Consider the following 17,738-nt stretch of genomic DNA (forward strand, 5'->3'; position numbering starts at 1 on the left):
CTAATAAGAATCCAGTGGATGATCTTAGCAGTGAAAGACTGGAGGTGTTGGCTTCCCTCATGGAATTAAACTGCAGAAGCCATGCAAGCCTACACGGTCTGACTGGAAGGAAGGCCGGAGCAGGCAGAGTAGCTGGCTCTTCATGGCAGGAAACATTGAGAACAGTAGTGTGTTTTTTTTCAGTGTGTGCATGTGGTATTTTTGTAATTCAAGATGAAGTCACAGCCAAGCTGAAAACAAACCAAAGAGAAGAGCCAAATGTGTTAGCAAGAATCGGAGAACAATTTCAGCAGTGACTGGGAGTTTAGGAACAGGAGATATTTCATTCTGCATTGATAAAGCTCGTGCTAACATCCTGTCTGTGCTAAGGAGACATGCCAGAGAGGAGAGAGAAAATGGCTCTGCAAAAACAACAAAAACAAGGTTTTCATTTCTCATGAGCACAGGTTCATAAATAAAATGCCAGAAACTGTGCCTGGATTTCTTGAGAAGAACTGAAAAAGTGCATTATCTTGTAGAAAAGGCGTTTCCATATTACTCATCCTGCCCATCTCCCAGGCAGCGCACAACTGTTCCCAGCACTCCAGTCTCCTATGCTTCCTTCAGCTCAGCATTCAGAGGCTCAAGGAACGAGGCCAGCGGACCTTACAATTAGCAATGCTCTGCCTAATATTCTGCTGCAATTTGTCTTTGCTTATTTTCATGCATTAGCTTTTATGAACCGCACGAGGCAACCTTAATTGCATTCCCTTCTGACTGCTTAGGGAAGGACATTTTTCACATGGATGGAAGCCAGGGACCTCAGAGATGGAGCACAGAGCTTTGGCAGCCACAGCATGGGAGCACATCCACTGCCCGGTACAGCACAGGGCTGCCAGTCCTACACACCAACTGTTTTGCCAGGTGTGACCACGAGCTCCGTATTTGTCACTCAGCCAGCCAAGGTTTGATTCCTTCCATTCATTCACGGCAGCTTTTTACTCAGTTTCCATGCTTTATGAGTAGCTATCTGCTGTACATCCTTCAGCAGAACAAAGGCCTTTCTCAGGGTGGGCCTGAGAAAACCCTCCAGTCAGAAGAAACTCTTGCAACCCCCCAGAAGTTTGATCAAAGTCTGTATCCGACACAGGAATTAAAAAGGAAAATGAAAGTGCTTGTGTGAAACCAGGGAGAAATGTAAAGGCTAAAGGCTGCTCTAACCACCAACTATCAACTTCAACTCCCACCCACCTCCCACACACAACTAGAAATAACTTTAAATAATTTATTTGTGCCTATATTGCAGTTACATATTTAATGACTTAAAGGGAGAGTGCTCCACTTAGGAAGATGTTGGGTTTTTCCATAATTCGGAGGTAAATGTTGCTCTTCTCTAGGAATGTCAGATTAAGCTTTGCACTGCCATCTCAGGCAGTCACTGCCCTCATTAATGGAGAGAAAGGCACGGCCTGAGCAGGGTTAGTAGATGAACTTAGAACACATCAGATTCAGTAGGAGAACAAGGAAAAAGGGAATCCTCCCATCCTGCTTGCTGAACATTAGAAGCAAAAAATCTTTCTCAGCTCCCATTCACTCCTTTTGTTTGCTGCATTTTGTTTTTCGAATCATCTTCACAATTAGTCTGTGCAGTCTTTCTGTGCAATTAGTCTGCGATGTCTTCCCATAGGTAATAATATTTCAGGGGCTCAAGGGGCAAAAATACAAGCAGGAATGTGGCAGGGGCAGGGTGATGGGGGGCATCACTTATAAAGGAAAGAAAATGAAGTGAAGCATCTGCAGTAACACTTCATGTTGGAGTTATCTAAACTCATTAGAGATGAAAACATTATCCAAGCTCATTAGAGATGAAAACATCCGACTGAGTCATGTTCTCAACTTTAAAAATAATGGTAAATAGTTCATGTCTCTGGCATTGCCTGTCCTTTCTGTAAAGAGCATCACCTTGATAGCGATCGCTTTGGTCCAGATGCTTGCAGGAAATTCTGATGTCATGCATTAGGCATATCAGCAAAACAGTACATTTGTGGAGATTAATTTGCATCTTATCAGAGCGAGAAAACTACTGGATGAGTTTATGGGTTCTCAGCCTTTTTCACCTTGCAAAGGCCTCTCACTGTGCAGGAGAGCTGTGAAACCAAGTCCTGACCTGTTTGCTTAAGCTCCACACTTAGATTAAGACTATTATGCAAGAATAAGTGCTGCTCTTGTTTGTAGGCCGAGAAAATACTCTGTCTATCGTGGGTATTCCCACACGGACTTAATTCCCCCCTGGCCCTTTGGTCTGGGCACTGTGGGATGCTTCATGAGCCCTGCCTTGCTGAGTTGGCTAGGAAAATATTGGAGAACCACTTCCTGTTCCATTGATGGGGTGAGACGAGCGGTTCTGCTAGCTCTGCATTCATCTGAGCCCTGGAAGACTCAGCAAAGAGCAGGCAGCATGTGGCACGACCATTTTCTTAACAGAGGAAAGCTCATGATCTTTAAAGCACAGTTTTCCCCTGCTTAAATACATGGTACAGAAAAGCTAATTATAACCCCAAGGCTGACAATTACCGATGATAAACACAAACCCCCAAACAAACCCAACATCTACTCCTTTTCAAGGAGCTAAAGAAATGCTCTTTTAATGGCACAATACCTGGACCACTCGTTGGATTTCTTTTCCCCCCTGATGCTTTCCTAGAGCAAATCACTGCTTAGTGGGAGAGCAGAAAGCAAGGATGTTGCCAAACCCTGGCAGCCGTCTGCATCTCAAGCATCTTGCTTTAATTTCCCTTCCTTGGTGGCAGATGGTAGCTTTGCAGAGGTGTTAAATCTGCCTATAACTAATAGGGTGCTGTTTCTTCCAATGCTCCATCTATTTCCACAGGAACAAACCATCAATTCTCACTCTAACACGGCACAGCCCAACAGCCAAGAAACTACGGTTTGACTGAAAAGAATAATAAAAAAAAGACCAAACCACCTACATCTCAAAGAAGCTCTTACTGAACAAATGGTGATAGCCCTGCCTTGTTTACTATACTTTCTCCCTTCTCAAGCATTGTTAGTTGCAGAGCTGAACCTGGAGTGCTGTCCTGCAGAGCACTTCAGGCATGCTGAGATATGCAGGCTGAGAGATGCTGTGACTTCCTTCAAGCCTGGAGCTGTTTGTTCAAAGGATGAGGTGCAAGCCCTGCCCTGACATGTGCAGCTTAAACAGAAAACGGGAGAGTGGAGTACACGTGGTCCCTGGCATCAAAGGAAAGGTTGGGTGGCTTGCAGTGGAGGAGGTGGTGGTTACAGACTGTCCAAAACTGGGTGCTCACAGGATTTTGAGCTTACCTCCAAAACTGAAGGTTTTTTTTGCTGCTAAGAGGAAAATCACCGGAGATCACAGCGAAGCAGCTTCCAAATACTGCTGAGCTTTGACCTGACCCATGTTTAGATCATCTTCTGCCTTCCCAGGGCCACAGGGAGAAGTTCCAGCTTTAATCGCAGCATCTGGCCTGCATTCGGTTGTAGAATAGAGATTCATTCATACTATATGGGCAGCTTTCAGTCTTCACTGTCCAAGTGCTTCCGCCCAAACTCATCTGGGAGTCCTTGTCCTGGTGGCCCCCAGCCTTTCGGCCTCTCCTACACATTCTGCCCAGGGTCAACTTTTTCTTGCAGATGGAAGGAAAGCCCTCTTGCAGTTCAAGTGAGGTTCTGGAGACAGGGGGCTTTGCTTGAGCATGGCTTTTACAGCAATCCCTGGTACAGGGTGCCTGGGCTGAATGGATAGAAGAAAGCCATAAATTAGGAGAAATAAGGAGTTTCCCACTGTCACAGTGAATACAGTGACACCTTCTTCTGCCATCAAAAGCTGCTTATTACAGGCAGTCACTTTTACAATGGAGAGGCCGTGACCTTTGTACACAGGTCTAAGGAAATTTAATGGCAACGATCCTGGCGATTGCACAATTTGGCTCGTGTTCCAAATGCAGATTGCGTTAACTTTGGGGCAGATTCTGAGGTCCTTCCAGTTTCTTGCTCAGTCTTTGCTTCCAGCAATTCCTGCGTGGCTTTCCCCGAAGCTCAGTCATCCCCCTAACAATAAACTCAGCTGTGAATCAATGAAATTAGGTGCCAGGATCTGCTTATATCACACCCTTACATGAACGGGTTTATAACTCTGTTCATCCCAGAGCTGCTCAGTGAAGAAACACATGGCTGCTTGGCTTGCTAATGGCTCACTCCTGGTCTTGCTCACAGATTTCTGGGCTTTTAACTGACCACTTCCATGGGATGCTTTTTTGCTTCCCAGTACAAGAAAACACAGCTTTAATAGCCACCAATGTCCATTTGTCTGGACTCTTGCGGTAACTTACATCCTCAGGGTCTCTCAATTTCCTTCAAAAAATCAATAAGACCAGGCTCATCCATACTGTATTAGCTGTGATTTGATTACAAGTCATAACTGTGCTCCCATTGATTTTTATGTGGCTTTGTGGCACTGCCTTTGAGACCTCTCCAAACCTGCTAGTGGCCTTGCTGTAGGATTTGGTGGGGTTACGGCAAGCACATCAGCTATGGAATTGTTAACATCCATTAAGGCTATGATCAAAACATATCTGACTCTGTACCTCCTATTTTGTCAAAACCTGAGCTAAAAGTAATAGCTAAAGCTTTGCCAAAAGTGTTTAAAACAACTAAGAGTGTGCCAAGCCTGTGCTGTTTCCACGATCTGTCAGTCTTTTAAATAGACCCACCTTTGTGGCTTAGGTGTCTTTTTGGGTGAGCAGACATTAGCCTTTCAAAATTCAAAGTCCTCTCTGCTGAACTGTGTTTCTAAACTCAGGATGCTTCTCACATAACTGGGGATATGCCTAAAATAAAAGCTTAGGAACCTGAGGCACTCTCTGGAGTTGCTTGAGATGTTTATGTAGGGAACCCAAGACCTGAGCTTTGAAGTCAAGAGCACAGGCTGCCCAGGGAAGTGGTGCAGTCACCATTCCTGGAGGTGTTCAAGAAATCCGTGGATGTGGCACTAAGGAACAAGATTCAGTGGGCAGTATTGATGGTAGGTGAACGGTTCGACAAGATGATCTGAGAAGTCTTTTCCAACCTTTATGACTCTATGATTGTAAGGCTATTTGTGCTTGAAAAAATAAGCAAACAAACTGAGGTACTTTTAGGACAACGTGTTGTGGAGTGGTGGAGGCCAAAGTGTAAATAGTTTAAGAAGATGAAATATGAATTAGGATTGGCTTGGTGATGGCCATCAAGCATCAGGGGCCAAATGCAAAGTTTGGCTCACTGAATCTCCGAGTCACTGCTTGGCACAGAGTAGGAAAAGAAGAGGAAGAGCTTTTTAGTGGCATATTAAGCCAGAGAAACATTTCATTTAATGGGCTGTGCAAGCCTGATGCTTTTATTTATGTGCGTGCATTAAAGGAAGGGCAAGCTGTTACTTCTTGCAGTGTGGAAGAATGACTTCTGGCATCCCATTCGTATCATAGCAGGCCAGGGCTGGTCGCTGAGCACAGGGTGATAACGGTGGCAGAGCCCTGCTGGCTGCAGGGCCTGGGACTGCTCATTTATCACTGTGCAAATGCGATCAGAATTAAGCCCATTCATTTCCTGAAACCACTGGCTCACATCCTGTACATGTTCAGCCACGCAGTGGTGTGCATCTTTTAAGTGAAACCACAGAAACGGGCCTTGCAGGGCCGTGTGTGCACACCACTTTCCCAAAGCTCTGTTCTTCTCCATAAGGGACTGAGGATGATTTGCTCAGCTTTGTGAGCTTTCATGCCCACAACAGCTCGCTCTTAATCCAGGCCACAATTTGCAAAGCATGAGTGTAACAAATGTAAGACACTGTGCAAACACAAGACGTTATTTGCCAGGCATCGCCTTGCTGTGGCTGTGTCCAGGAGGACATACCCACTCAGAGAAGCTGTCATGGGACAGGTTTGCACGTGCAGCAGCTGGACTCGCCCGCTAGTCCTGCAGCAACATGCAGCTCAGCTGCTGTAAGGCTCAGGCCATCCTACAGGTTCCTCTGTGAACCAACAAGCTCTCCTGGCTTCTGCTGCTAATTCTGATGGTTTGGTTTGTGTTATAGGGGAAAGGAAAGAAAAAGAAAAAAAAAAGGAGAAAGAAAACCACGCGTTGACCACATATTGCTGCACAATGTCAAGTGTACATATCCTGTGTTGTTCACTGTATACATTGTAGGAGTGCATGCTTGTGTATGCATACATAAATGTGTGCATAGGTGTGTATATACTTATATAGTAGGTGTGTGTGTAAGTAGGCATATTTCTTGCCATATATTCTTACTATTAGCCCTAAAATTCTAGGGGGTCTTTAGTAGGTCTGCAGTTGGGCTAAGATGTGTAACCTGGAGAGCTGCAGTAGGGTTACAGAAATGGAAGAAGCCCTTTCCTTTGTTTCCCAGATTCAGAAATACCTCTGGTACAGGAAACAGAACAGTGCCCCAGGGAAGGCAGAGCAGCGTTTGGGTGGAGCAAGGGGCCTCTGTCTCCTGGATGCTTTGTGCTCCCAGTAAGGCCTGTGAAGGTTATGGAAATGGTAAAAGGAGGGGTGCCCTGGTCTTGGTGAGACACCATAAGAATAGGACTTAGAGAAAGTCATAACAGGTTTAAATCTTGCAGACTTTTGGGAAGGGAAGTTATTATTCCTCACCTTTGAATGCATCATACATAGCAGGGGAGAGGAAGACATTAAAATTCCGTATTTCAACATTTCTTTTCACCTAAGGTAGGGCAGTGGGAGGAAAGTCTCGCTGCACGTTTGCACTAATTAAAGTGACCTTTGCAGGGAGAGAGGTCGCCATGGCCACGTCTGTCTGCTCACAGAGACAAACCTCTGCAGAAATGCTAGCTGGCATGGGAAGCTCAGGGGGCAAAAATGGCATAGAGGTGAGTGCTCAGCGTGACTCAGAACCCTTCTCTGGCAAAGCTTCTAGTTGCTGGGGTACTGTCTGAAGAGTATAAGCAGAATTGGTACAGCTCATTGCTTTCTGAAAACCAGAGGGTTGGATTTCCCACTGTCATTTCCTTCATGCAGCCATTTTAAGCAGACACAAAGCAGGGGAAAATATTGCTCTGACAGGCTGACCGCTCTGCTTAGCCTGCAGAGAGAGCAAAACCTTTCTGTACCTCTGTCCATCCCATCTATTAGGACCAATGGGGTGTAATCATCTGCTTAGGGCTTTCTTGAATGGGAAGCCAGTGTCCTCTGCATGTCTTAACAGAACCCATTCAGCCATCAGCACAAACTGTCACCCACCATTGCCAACACTGACATGTCTCAGCCTGGAGTTCTGACCTGGCACACTCTGGCAGGCTGATCACATTTCCTGGCTGAAGCTGGTTTATAGATTACTTGGATATCAGCAGCACATGAGTGAGGGAGGAAAATCGATGCTTACAATCCAATTCAAAGTCTACTGAATCCAAGGGAATGATTCCTCTTCAAGTCAATACTCTCTGAATGAGGCAGGACAAAGGAGAGCTTTGACAGCAATTGATTTTTGAGGGAAAGGAGCCGTGCCTTTCGCCAGGTTGGAAAATGACTTGTTGCAAAGTAAAGGCAGAATCCACGCTGAGTTGGGGAAGTGATTGGAGGCTGTGCAAAGTCTGCAATGATGAGAGGCAAACCGGCTTCGGTCTCTAATGAAGGGAATTGAGAGGGGCTGTGCGTCACACACAGAAGTACTCTACTGTGAGAAGTGAGACGGTGAGAACTGATAATGAGAACGAAGAACTTCCTTTGATTATTGCTTCTTATGTCCTACAATGCAATCTACATCTTGAAAGAAAGCTCCTCGTTTAGATGTGAGATCCCCTTGCCTCTGCGTGCTTAGAAAAGCAAAAAGAAAGGTTAACCTGAGTGGGTACAGTGTGAGCCTCTTCTTTCTATTAAGCTCTGCATGGATGCGGTAGAACCACAGGTATGAGGGGCTAATTTGAGCTGCAGCAGGCAGGTGCTGCACAGACGTGCTGAGATGGTGCTGAGAGAACTGCTGAGCCCCAGCAGGCAGTGATGGTTGAGCCCTTCTGGGGCAGGACTGGGCACAGCAGCTAGAGCCAAATCACGGCACTGCACATCTCAGAACTAACGGGATGCACGCATACGCATTAAAATACCAAGAGGAAATGAAATCAGGGAGACGCCAATCCGGATAGCCCAACTGAGCACTTGTAAGGTGGAATGGCATTTAGCTACCTTAACAACAGCAGCGAAGGAATGGCTGCACAAATCTGCCCTGTGTCACAGCACTCAAAATCAGAATGGCTGCAAAGCCCCTGAGCCAGCCATGCACTGGGTGATAACAATTAAAACCCCCAACCCTCCTCCAGCAGCAGTAACAAATGTGCCCAGGGCTGCCTGGATGCTCCTGGAATTCACCACTTCTCACCCAGACCATCAATAACGATAGCAAAGGAGTGAAAAAGAAGTATTTTTCGGGAGTTTTTATTCCAACTGAAAACTTGTCTCTGCTTTGACGCGTACCTTGAAGCAAAGGAACAATTATCTAGTCACAACACTCAATGCCATTTGCATAATGTCAACTAAATTGCTCAACTGCTTCGAATGCTTTTGTCATTAGAAAGATATTCCACAAATAAACTGACTGCATATCCCCGACACTCCAAACTAATGGGTTACAAGTAAGTGAAAGATAAAGCAGCATGCTACAAGAATTCTTCCCTTGCCATTACTTACACTCAACCTACGGTATCACAACATTTCATGGCTATTACTGAACTCATTTTTAGTGCCCCTCTTCTCACTTCTGTATTCTGAGGCTGCATTCTGTAAAAGGTGCTTCAGATGAGCATCAGCAGCTTTGGGGCAGGAAGTGGTGGGAGTCAGAAAGAGACACTGACCACAAAGAGGGTCTCCATGGGAGGTGAGTTCCTGTATCCGAAGTGGCATCTGATGGACCTGTGTGGGACGCTGGATGACGAGATGGAGAATTTGTATAAGTGCTGACATTTCCCTTGGCAAGCAGAACATTTTACTTCAGGGAGAAGAAAGAAAATAGTATGTGTGTGTATGTGTGTGTGTTTGATTTTCCTTTTGTGTAATGGCACTGCCTTTATCAAACCAAAGTGAGACTTTGAATGCCATTAGCTCTCCTGTGCCACTTCAGCTCAGTCTGTGTGATGGAGCTCTGTGGCCCAGCCTACCCCTGTAGCCCCAATATAGAAGTGAAGGGAACCCAAAATTTCTGTTTTTCTCCCAGAGGCCTTGACAGTGATTCTTACTTGCACACAGGCTCCATCTGAAAGGTGTTAAGGCAGTGTCTCCCTAAAGGAAGCTTTTGTAGGAATGGAAGTCAGGTTATGGCTGGGTGCAACCCTCAGTTGGTATGTAAGCATTGCTCCAACAAAGTCAATGCTGCTGGGCTGACTGATGCTACTGGAAGGCTTTGCCCTTTAGAATGTGAATGCATTTATGACGCAGCTCCTCTGTGGGGGGTTGAAGAGGCTATGAAGGGAATATAAATGTGTCTCATAAGGTGCAGCTGTAATCACATTTATCCCAAGGCTTGCTTGTGTTGTCTGTGGACCAGAGTAAATATGAACCTGATCCAATTCTTGTTTAGTTTGAGATTTCTTTGAACTGCGCCTGGGAGAACTGACTGCAACTTATCCGTGGGTAATGCATTGTGATTTGACACTTGCTAAGAGTTGGCAGCTGCTCTCAGAAAGAAATATCGATTGCAACGAATAAATTCAATATCGTAGTGGAACAAGGGAGCGGGACATCATTGACACCATTTAGTCTGCAGTTCTGGAGCACCCTTTGTCTTGAGTGGATGGCAAGCATTCATTAAGGTGCCTTCTCTGGCTTCAGGCTATATGGTCTCGTTTTCAATTCTGCTGTCTGTAGAGTAGGAACGATGCTTGTTTCAGAGCAGCTGTTCACAGCACTGGCATTCTTACACAGCTGTGAATGTCGCCCATCAGTCTAACTCGCTGTAACCAGGGGTAACAACCAGGAGTAACAGAACTGGGGGCCATGCTGAGGCGAGTGCCTGGCAGCAGGAGGTGAGGATGGTGCTCTCCTCTTCCTCTCCCCATGCTCCTCTCTGGCAACATCTCCTCTCATAGCTCCAGTGTGCAATTGCTTTCTTTCTATTTGAACCAGAAAGTTCTCAGGTCCCGGCTGGATGCTGCCACATCTCTGCGCCCAGCTCTGCTGACTGTGCTCATCTTGGTTCCTTTGGGAATTTTTAGGGAAAAGGCTGAAGCTTCCTGGGGAGCGGAGGAGCAATGGCTCCGGGTGTGAGGGTGAGCATCACTTGGCTGCTTACCATGAGTCATGGGGGGAGACCTTAAAAAGTGCCTTTTGCAGCTGGGACATATCAAGGCTTCAGGAGAAATACGGGAGAAATGCATGGGCAGAGCAGCACCTGTGTCTCATGAGCAAACAGAAGAGGTACAAAACATCTAAATACTGTTTTTGGAGCTTGTCAGTGGTTCTGTTGCTTTCAGCAATTCCCCCAACCTATCCTATTATTTCTTGCAGTTCCTTTTTTTTCCCTTCCAGTTTACACCTCTCTCTAAATTCAGCCTTTGTGCAGGAGATGGCAGGGACAAAATAATGCCCAGGGAAGCCAAGGCCTATTCTTTTCAGGTCTGTTTATACAGTGGTGAGTAAAACACAAGCACCATGGTGCACCCCATTGTAATGCACAAAGCCTGCAGAGAGTCTTGGTGATGGAATCCAAAACGCTGTCAGCTGCTGAACTACAGCTCTTTTGATGACTCTGCTTGTTGAGGATAATTAGGCTGGTGCATTACAGACACACACACGGATGTCTCTATTCTTGTTGCAGTCACAGAACACACGCTGTGCATCCACTATGAGCACCAGTTAAACCTAGGGCAACATTTGCAAGCACACACAGGAACTGGGAGGCCGGTTTACCATCAGAGGTGCCTTGAAAACACAAGCCTCAGAGAATCCAGCAGGGTTAGCAGCATTCAGAAGCATTCAATTTTGGTTTTGAAACTTTTGCTCAAAACCTCTCAGAGGATGGAATTTCCCTGATGTCTGTCAGTGTGTCTGTGCAGCAGCTGGCTGTGCCAATGGAGCATGGCTCTCACATTGCAAACACCAGGAGAAATGGAAGGGTAAACTTCCACACGGCTTTATCAGGAAGTACTGCAGAGTTCTGCAAGAACAGCCCAACCTGCCACTGTCACCGTGCCTCCCAGGGGAGGAATAATCAGCATTTTATGCAAGCAGGGCTTCATTCAAATCCCTCGTGTTGGGTGTCTGAAATCGCGAGTTTCTCTAGCGAGCTTCTGTCTTGAGAATCTCAGCAGTAAGTTTGTGTGGTCTCCTGACAGTGACATTGAGTGTGAGAGTGGGAGAGAAAGGGACAGAAAGGGAAAAGGTAACAGCAATATCTTTATGTCACCCTGCAGCTGATATGCAGCTTGAAAGGGAACTGCATCTAAGGATGGAGTTATTAACGCAATGGGTTTTGATTCTGTGAGCTGAAGGTGACTCTGTGCCCTGTCCATGACCTGGGGATCTGCAGCTCCTGTCCTCTCTTGGGCAGGGCTGGGTCTGGGATGCGGTGTCATCACAGAGCCATGTCAACATGCAAAGTGTTTTGTATTTTAATACCAAAACCAAGGATGTACTCGGGGCCCAGGAAGGTTTCTAACAACTCTGTCTGAAGTTAGGCAACCTGGAGAAGCACAGAACATGGGGATAGCTGTCCCCAGGCTGACCTGCCATGGAACCAGGAACTCAATGCATACAGTGATGCTACTTAGATGTGTGGCTGAAGGCACTGTAGAGTTCTTGTTTCTCCTCTTGAACGCATGCAAGTTTGCCTTCTGTGCAGTGAGTGTTGATGCAGCAGGCACTGCAGTGCTGTGCTGACCTTGGCTGCATCATGAGCAGTCTGTGTCCAGGGATGCTCTGCTCCTGAGCAGCTCTTAGTGTTGTGGCAGGAGCATTTCTTTGATGATATCAGCCCTGAATATCTGACTGTTCTGCTCTCCCAGCTGTCAGATATGATTAATGGCAGTCATGGATCCCAAATGACTGAGGTGCTGTGGAGCACTGCTGCTGCCAGTACCTTTTTAGATTGAGACCTGATTGTGAAATGACTTCTTCAGCCACTGGTAAGAGAAGATCTCTCTCCATATGAAAACTTTATACAATGTCATGGAAATAGATGTTATATTGAGACCAGATACCCAAGCCTTCTGGTTAAGCTAATAGACAGAAACTGTGCAGACTGAGGTGCAAGTGCCAGTCTCACTATGGTTTCCAGCTTAACTCAGCTTCCAGAGGAACAGCAAACATCAGGAGTCCTCTATGTTTTATCACTTAATATCTTTAAAGAAATGAGCAATCTGATGGAGATCTCCCTGCACCAAACACATGGAGTGCATAGCAGCCCAAACTCTGCAGAAATATTCTCTCAGTCCCACAGCAGAAATCTACAATAAAGCCAATGAAAAAAATCCATATGTAGAGCAGCCACAGGACCTGGTCCCAAACGCGTGTGCTCGAACTCTCCTCCAGCACACCTTCCTGGCAGCTGCTAACTCCATTCCTGTCCTCGGTGTGCTGCAGACCTGTTGGACCCCTTCCAGCACAGATGTACGATTGTTCAGAGACCTCAGTGCTGACCCAAAGAACTGCGATACACAACGAGAGCACTTAATTGCTCAAACTGTTGCTCAAGTTACAGTGCAGAATCTCATCCGTTAAACCCTGGCGTGGGCAGAGCTGTGGGTTCCCAGCTCCTCTGGAAGATTTCAGCAAGCACAAAGAGCAGGAGGGTGGCAGCAAGGAAAGGAGGTCTCCTCTGAGCAGTCTTCCACTGTACGTGGTACAGAGTTCACAAATGCTGCCTGTGAAGCATTTCCACTGCTCTGATGGCTGATCTGCAGCACTACAAATAGAAGCCTTGCGATTCAATGGTGTGTGGCCCAGTGGCTCAACCCAAAGCCACTGCCCTGTGAAAGATGAGCACAGAGGGCATTGGAGAAAGCTTCTTCCTCAGCCCCTGGGGCAACAATGCCCAAATCTTCTGTTTGGAAGCTGAAGATTTCTTCCAGCGCTGTTAACAAGCTTGGAAATGCACTTTTAGTGCAGCCTTCATAGCAGTGTGTTTCTGTGTCCATTTCTTCATGTGAGATGGAGTTCCCCTCCATCTCCCGGGCCAACACAGGTCACTATGAATCATGAAAATGCCAAGGTTGGGCTTAACTGGGGCCTGTGTGATGCCAGTGTTTTGGGCTGGCCCTTTGTAGTAAGATGAATTTCAGCCAAGAGTATTTGCAGAATAACACCCTGAAGGAACAGAAGGAACAGAAACCACTTCAAAATCCAAAGATTATCTGCAGCACTTGTTTGCGTGTGCAGTATTTTCCCAAATCCAGCACAAACCCTGGAGGAGCGAGGGATTTCACAGCCTTTCCGTGCTGCAATACTGCTATGTTGCTAAGCCTGTTACTAGGCAAAACATGTTTGAGCAGCAGAGAAAACATTTTCAAAACACAGGAGAAGATATTAGCGTTTGTAAACTGGACTTGAACTTCTTTTCTTTGAGAATAATGAAATTGATACCCCTAAATTCTTGTAGTTACTGGGAAGTAAATCAGACTGGCTCTGTTCTGCTCGGGTCTCAAGAAGATGCGGTGCAGCTCGGTGAGCTGATGCCTCTCATGCATGTGGGTGTGGAGTTACACCCAGGTGATGTTCTGTGAGAGGGAGGAGGAAGGAAATATGTAACAGAGGGAAGTGGTGAAATTGGTTCCCTGGTAGCTCTGTCACATTCCTGGCTGTGTGAGCTTTGTGAGCGAGAAGTGTTTGCAGTCATGCCCAGCGCCTCAGATCTGCCCACTGTGCTGTGAGCCGCAGCTATGGGCAGCCTGTCCGCAGGGATGGCTGCGGTGCTTCGGGCTGAGATGATGGGAAGGAGCATCAGCTCAGTTCTGCAAAGTGTTGTCACTTGTGTCACTTATCTCTTACGCTTATCACACAGCCTGGCAACCAAAACAGCACGAGGGCTGCAATTTCAGCGTTCTGTTTGTGGATGGTGATTTACCTAGCTTGAGTAATGACAGGGGCCTGACACTTATCTCCATTTCTCCACATCCAGTTCTCTTCTGAAACAGCACGTGGGGTTGTGGCTTGAATTCAGAACCACAAGTAACATTCTAAATGTTACATGTTTATATATACACGACGCACTAAGATGCAGAAGGCAGGATTTCTCCTCATATTACATTTCTGACTTTCTGTTCCTGAGGATGGCTTGGAGGAGCTTCAGCTGTGACACGAAACTGCCACAACTACGGCCGAGCTCCCAGCTCCTGGCAGCACTGATCTCTGTGCTGTGCAGGACAGAGGATTTCAGCCTGCAGAAGCGGCCATCCACCTCTTAGATTTTCCCATACTCAGCATTATACAGAGATATGAAATATGCAATAGATTTTTTTTTTTAATTATGCATACATGTGTGATAGTTTTGGTCGTTCCCCTGTGGTTTCAATGGCCTGTAAACTACGTAGTGCTTCCCTTGTGCTTGCTCTCAGGAAGGCTATCAGCACGTATAAGAGGACTAACATGCAGCAATGGGATGCCAGGCCAGGTCTGTGGGTGCGAGCACTGGCAGCAGACCCATAACAAATGAGTGCAACATCACAGGACTGTTGGGAAATGTATGAAATCTCTTTCTAAAGGAAGATGTTGTTGCATTGAGGGTCTTGAGACGCTGAGGATCTGCTTGGATGGTGTGTGACCTTGGGTAGAATGTTTGTCTGAGTGCCCAAATTGCAAAATGGCGATGATAGCATCGCCTCTGCCCTCCTTCCTGGTTTAAGTCAGAAACTATTTGGGATCAGGACAGTCTCCTTTGTGACTAGACAGTACGTAATGCAATGGGCTAATTACAAAATAAAAAAATAATGAACCTGTGCTCAGAGGAAAAGCCCAACAAATACTTCTCACAGTAACAGCCCGAAACGCTGGCATAGTGCTGTGGTTTCAGCAACTGCCATCCAGAGGTGATGTCCCCAGTTTTCACAGCACTGCACACAGCTCACAGCAGCTCAGCTGAACTGCGGCTGTTGCTGGGAAAGAGGAAAAGAGACCAACAGAGAAGAGAAACCTCGGGGTCTCATTCTGACCTGTGGTAGGAATTACCTGAAATTGCTGGAATTGGAAACTAAAGGTTAGGCACTGTGGGTGCTGGGCAGTGTCTCAGCATGCTTTCAGTACCAGGTGTCACCTGAAAGCAGCACTCATGCCATCTCCAGGCACCTCCCCTGGCCCAGCTGTGCCATGCAGCCCAGGGAGGTGCCAGCAGCGATGGCCCTCAGCATCACGCCTGGCAGACGAGTCTGACAGCTCGGAGCTCTGCTGTCACAAGGCTTTGGAGCAGATGGTCGCCCCTTTGCAGTGTCAGCCTGCCTTCTGCCCAGCACAGAGCTGCAGCCCCGCTTCACCTGGCTCCCACTGCCTGCCGTTACCCTGGCTTTGAGATGCAGAATGGCTGGGAGAACTTTGGGCCAAGACTCACCGGGGCTCTCTGCTAAGGCTGTTGTGCCACAGTGACTCTGGGGGGGATGGTGTTTTGCCTCTTCAGCAACTTGCCAATCTCCTTCATTTACACAGCACAGCAATGTGGCAGGAGTTAGAAGGCAGCAGAGCCCTTTGGGGCAGGTCCTGCTGCCTCACTGCCCGTCTCACGCTTCTGAGCACACCCTCGGTGGCAGAGCCTAGTTGTCTGCTGTTATTTCTGTTTTGCTACTTATGTGAACTTCAGAGATGAACTATTTGCAGGATTTCCAGCAGGCTGGAACAGGGCACTACGAGCTCCTTCCGATGGGGAAAGCAGACCCGTTCCAACAGACAGACACGTTGTCCAGCAGGGTTACAGCACAGTATCCTGGATTTCGTATCCAGACGGTTTACCCTGCTGCCTGGTGGCATTTCCAGTGAGCATTCCTTGCAGCAGGGGATATTTCGCCCCTCTCTCTGCTTTGCATTCCGTGTTTAAACTTTTCTATCCTATACACGTGAAGCTCTGGTTTCGTTTTTATCAAACGTTGGAGTTTTCTTAGGCAGGAATATAAACCACAGCACAGCTCCTCAGCACATGGCGAGGTGCAAGCAGGGCTGCCTGCCAGCTTTGACGGCACTGTTGCACAGGTAACAGCCACTTTCATTCACACTCAACCTGCTTCTCTCTCCAGCTACTCTGGAAGCTGCACATCTGTTTTTTCCAACAAGCGCAGAGCATGAAGTCACCGGTTTTGTACTATCTTCATTTGCAGGCATTGTCTGTAAGTGCTGTACGTTGGTTTCTGTACATGACTACAGATCACTGACAGGCATAAGGAGAGTAAGTAGGACAATGGAAAGCACACGGGACTTGATGGCTGTGCCAGCCGGTTCACAGCAGCCTGACATTTGTCCTTAGGACTGCATGTGTGCATCTCTGTATTTATGGACAAAAACCGCACAGGGATGTCTGAAAAAACCAACGAGTTCTGACTGGCATCAACAACAACAGGGAAACTTAAGCAGATCAAGGAAACGTCCAAATCCCCCCAGGACTCGTTTCCATCCTAACGCACAGTCCCACTTTAGGAGTCACTCTATTTAAACCGGGAGAATCATTAAGCTATCATTAGGTGCCGCCTCATTCATTCAAAGCACGAGCAGGAAAATTAGAGCGGGGCATCGCTAAATTAGACGAGAAAACCCTACCGCTTCGCACTACTGACATCTTCTCTTTCCTTTCTTGTGTGTAACGCCAGCGCTCAGGCAGCGCTCAGAGCGCAGGAACGGGCTCCGCTTTCAGCCAGGGGGAACCGAAGCATCGCTCCGCGGTGACCCCGAGCTTCCAGCGGCTCTGCCCCCAGCGGAGCCCACCTGCGCCCGGGACCCGCAGCGGCCCCACGGCTCCGCTCGGCCGCAGCATCCCCGCCCGGGCGGCCCGGAGAGCGGCGCAGCCCCCAGCCCGGCTCCGAGCGCACATCACCGCGGCGGGGAAAAACGAAAAGGGGGTGGGGGGGAGGAAGGGGCCGCGCGGAGACTTACGCCCGAGCTTTGGGGAAGCCCATTGACAGCAGGATTTCCAGAGACGAGCCGTGTTTGATGGTCCCCGCGCGGTGCTGCCGGTTCCGCCGGGGGATGACTTTGCTGTACAGCTCCTCTTTGGCAGCCATGGCGTGCGGTGCGGGCTGCCCGCGCTGGGCCATCACGCAGCCATCGCCGGCCGCGCAGGGCCATGCACACCGCAGCGCCCCGCCAGGGGCCGCGGCCGGGGCAGAGCCGAGGGGCTGCGCCCTCCTCCGCGCCTCCGCTCCGCGCTGCTCCGCGGCCCCGGGGCCACACGTGCGCGCCCGGCGGCCGCTCCGAAGCTCCGGGAGCCGAACGCCCGCGCCGCGGCCCCGCGCAGCCCGCCCCCGCTCTTAAAGCCGCCGCCCGGCGCCGCGGGCTCCGCTCGGGGATGGGAGAGGAGAGGAGAGGAGGGGGGGGGGGGGGGGGGGGACGGAGGGGGGGTTCTCTTTCTGCTGGAAGAGCGCACGCAGCCTTGTGGAAAGCGGGGAAGGTGCGCGCTGTTATTTTTGTTTGCTTATTTATTTATTTTCCCGGAGGAAAGAGCTCTGCGCGATGCTGCCCTGAGCGCGCAGGAGAGGCGGCGGAGGGGGGAGGATGGAACTCTGGGGCTGTGGTGCTGTGTGGCT

The 17,738-nt window shown here is 48.3% G+C and overlaps 1 protein-coding gene across 1 annotated transcript in view; it reads right to left on the reverse strand.

Moving 5' to 3' along the window:
* Positions 1-17,257, reverse strand: part of UBASH3B (ubiquitin associated and SH3 domain containing B) — a 55,375-nt gene extending 38,118 nt beyond the window's left edge. The window contains exon 1 of the mRNA XM_042882552.1: positions 17,089-17,257. Coding sequence (XP_042738486.1) covers positions 17,089-17,249 — 161 coding nt within the window. The 5' untranslated portion in view covers positions 17,250-17,257. The remainder of the gene's footprint in view (positions 1-17,088) is intronic.
* Between the last annotated feature and the right edge of the window lie 481 nt (positions 17,258-17,738).

Source organism: Lagopus leucura, unplaced genomic scaffold (genome assembly GCF_019238085.1).
Source record: "Lagopus leucura isolate 7727_CA_CO unplaced genomic scaffold, USGS_WTPT01 Super-Scaffold_100034, whole genome shotgun sequence".
NCBI classification, from domain to species: domain Eukaryota; kingdom Metazoa; phylum Chordata; class Aves; order Galliformes; family Phasianidae; genus Lagopus; species Lagopus leucura.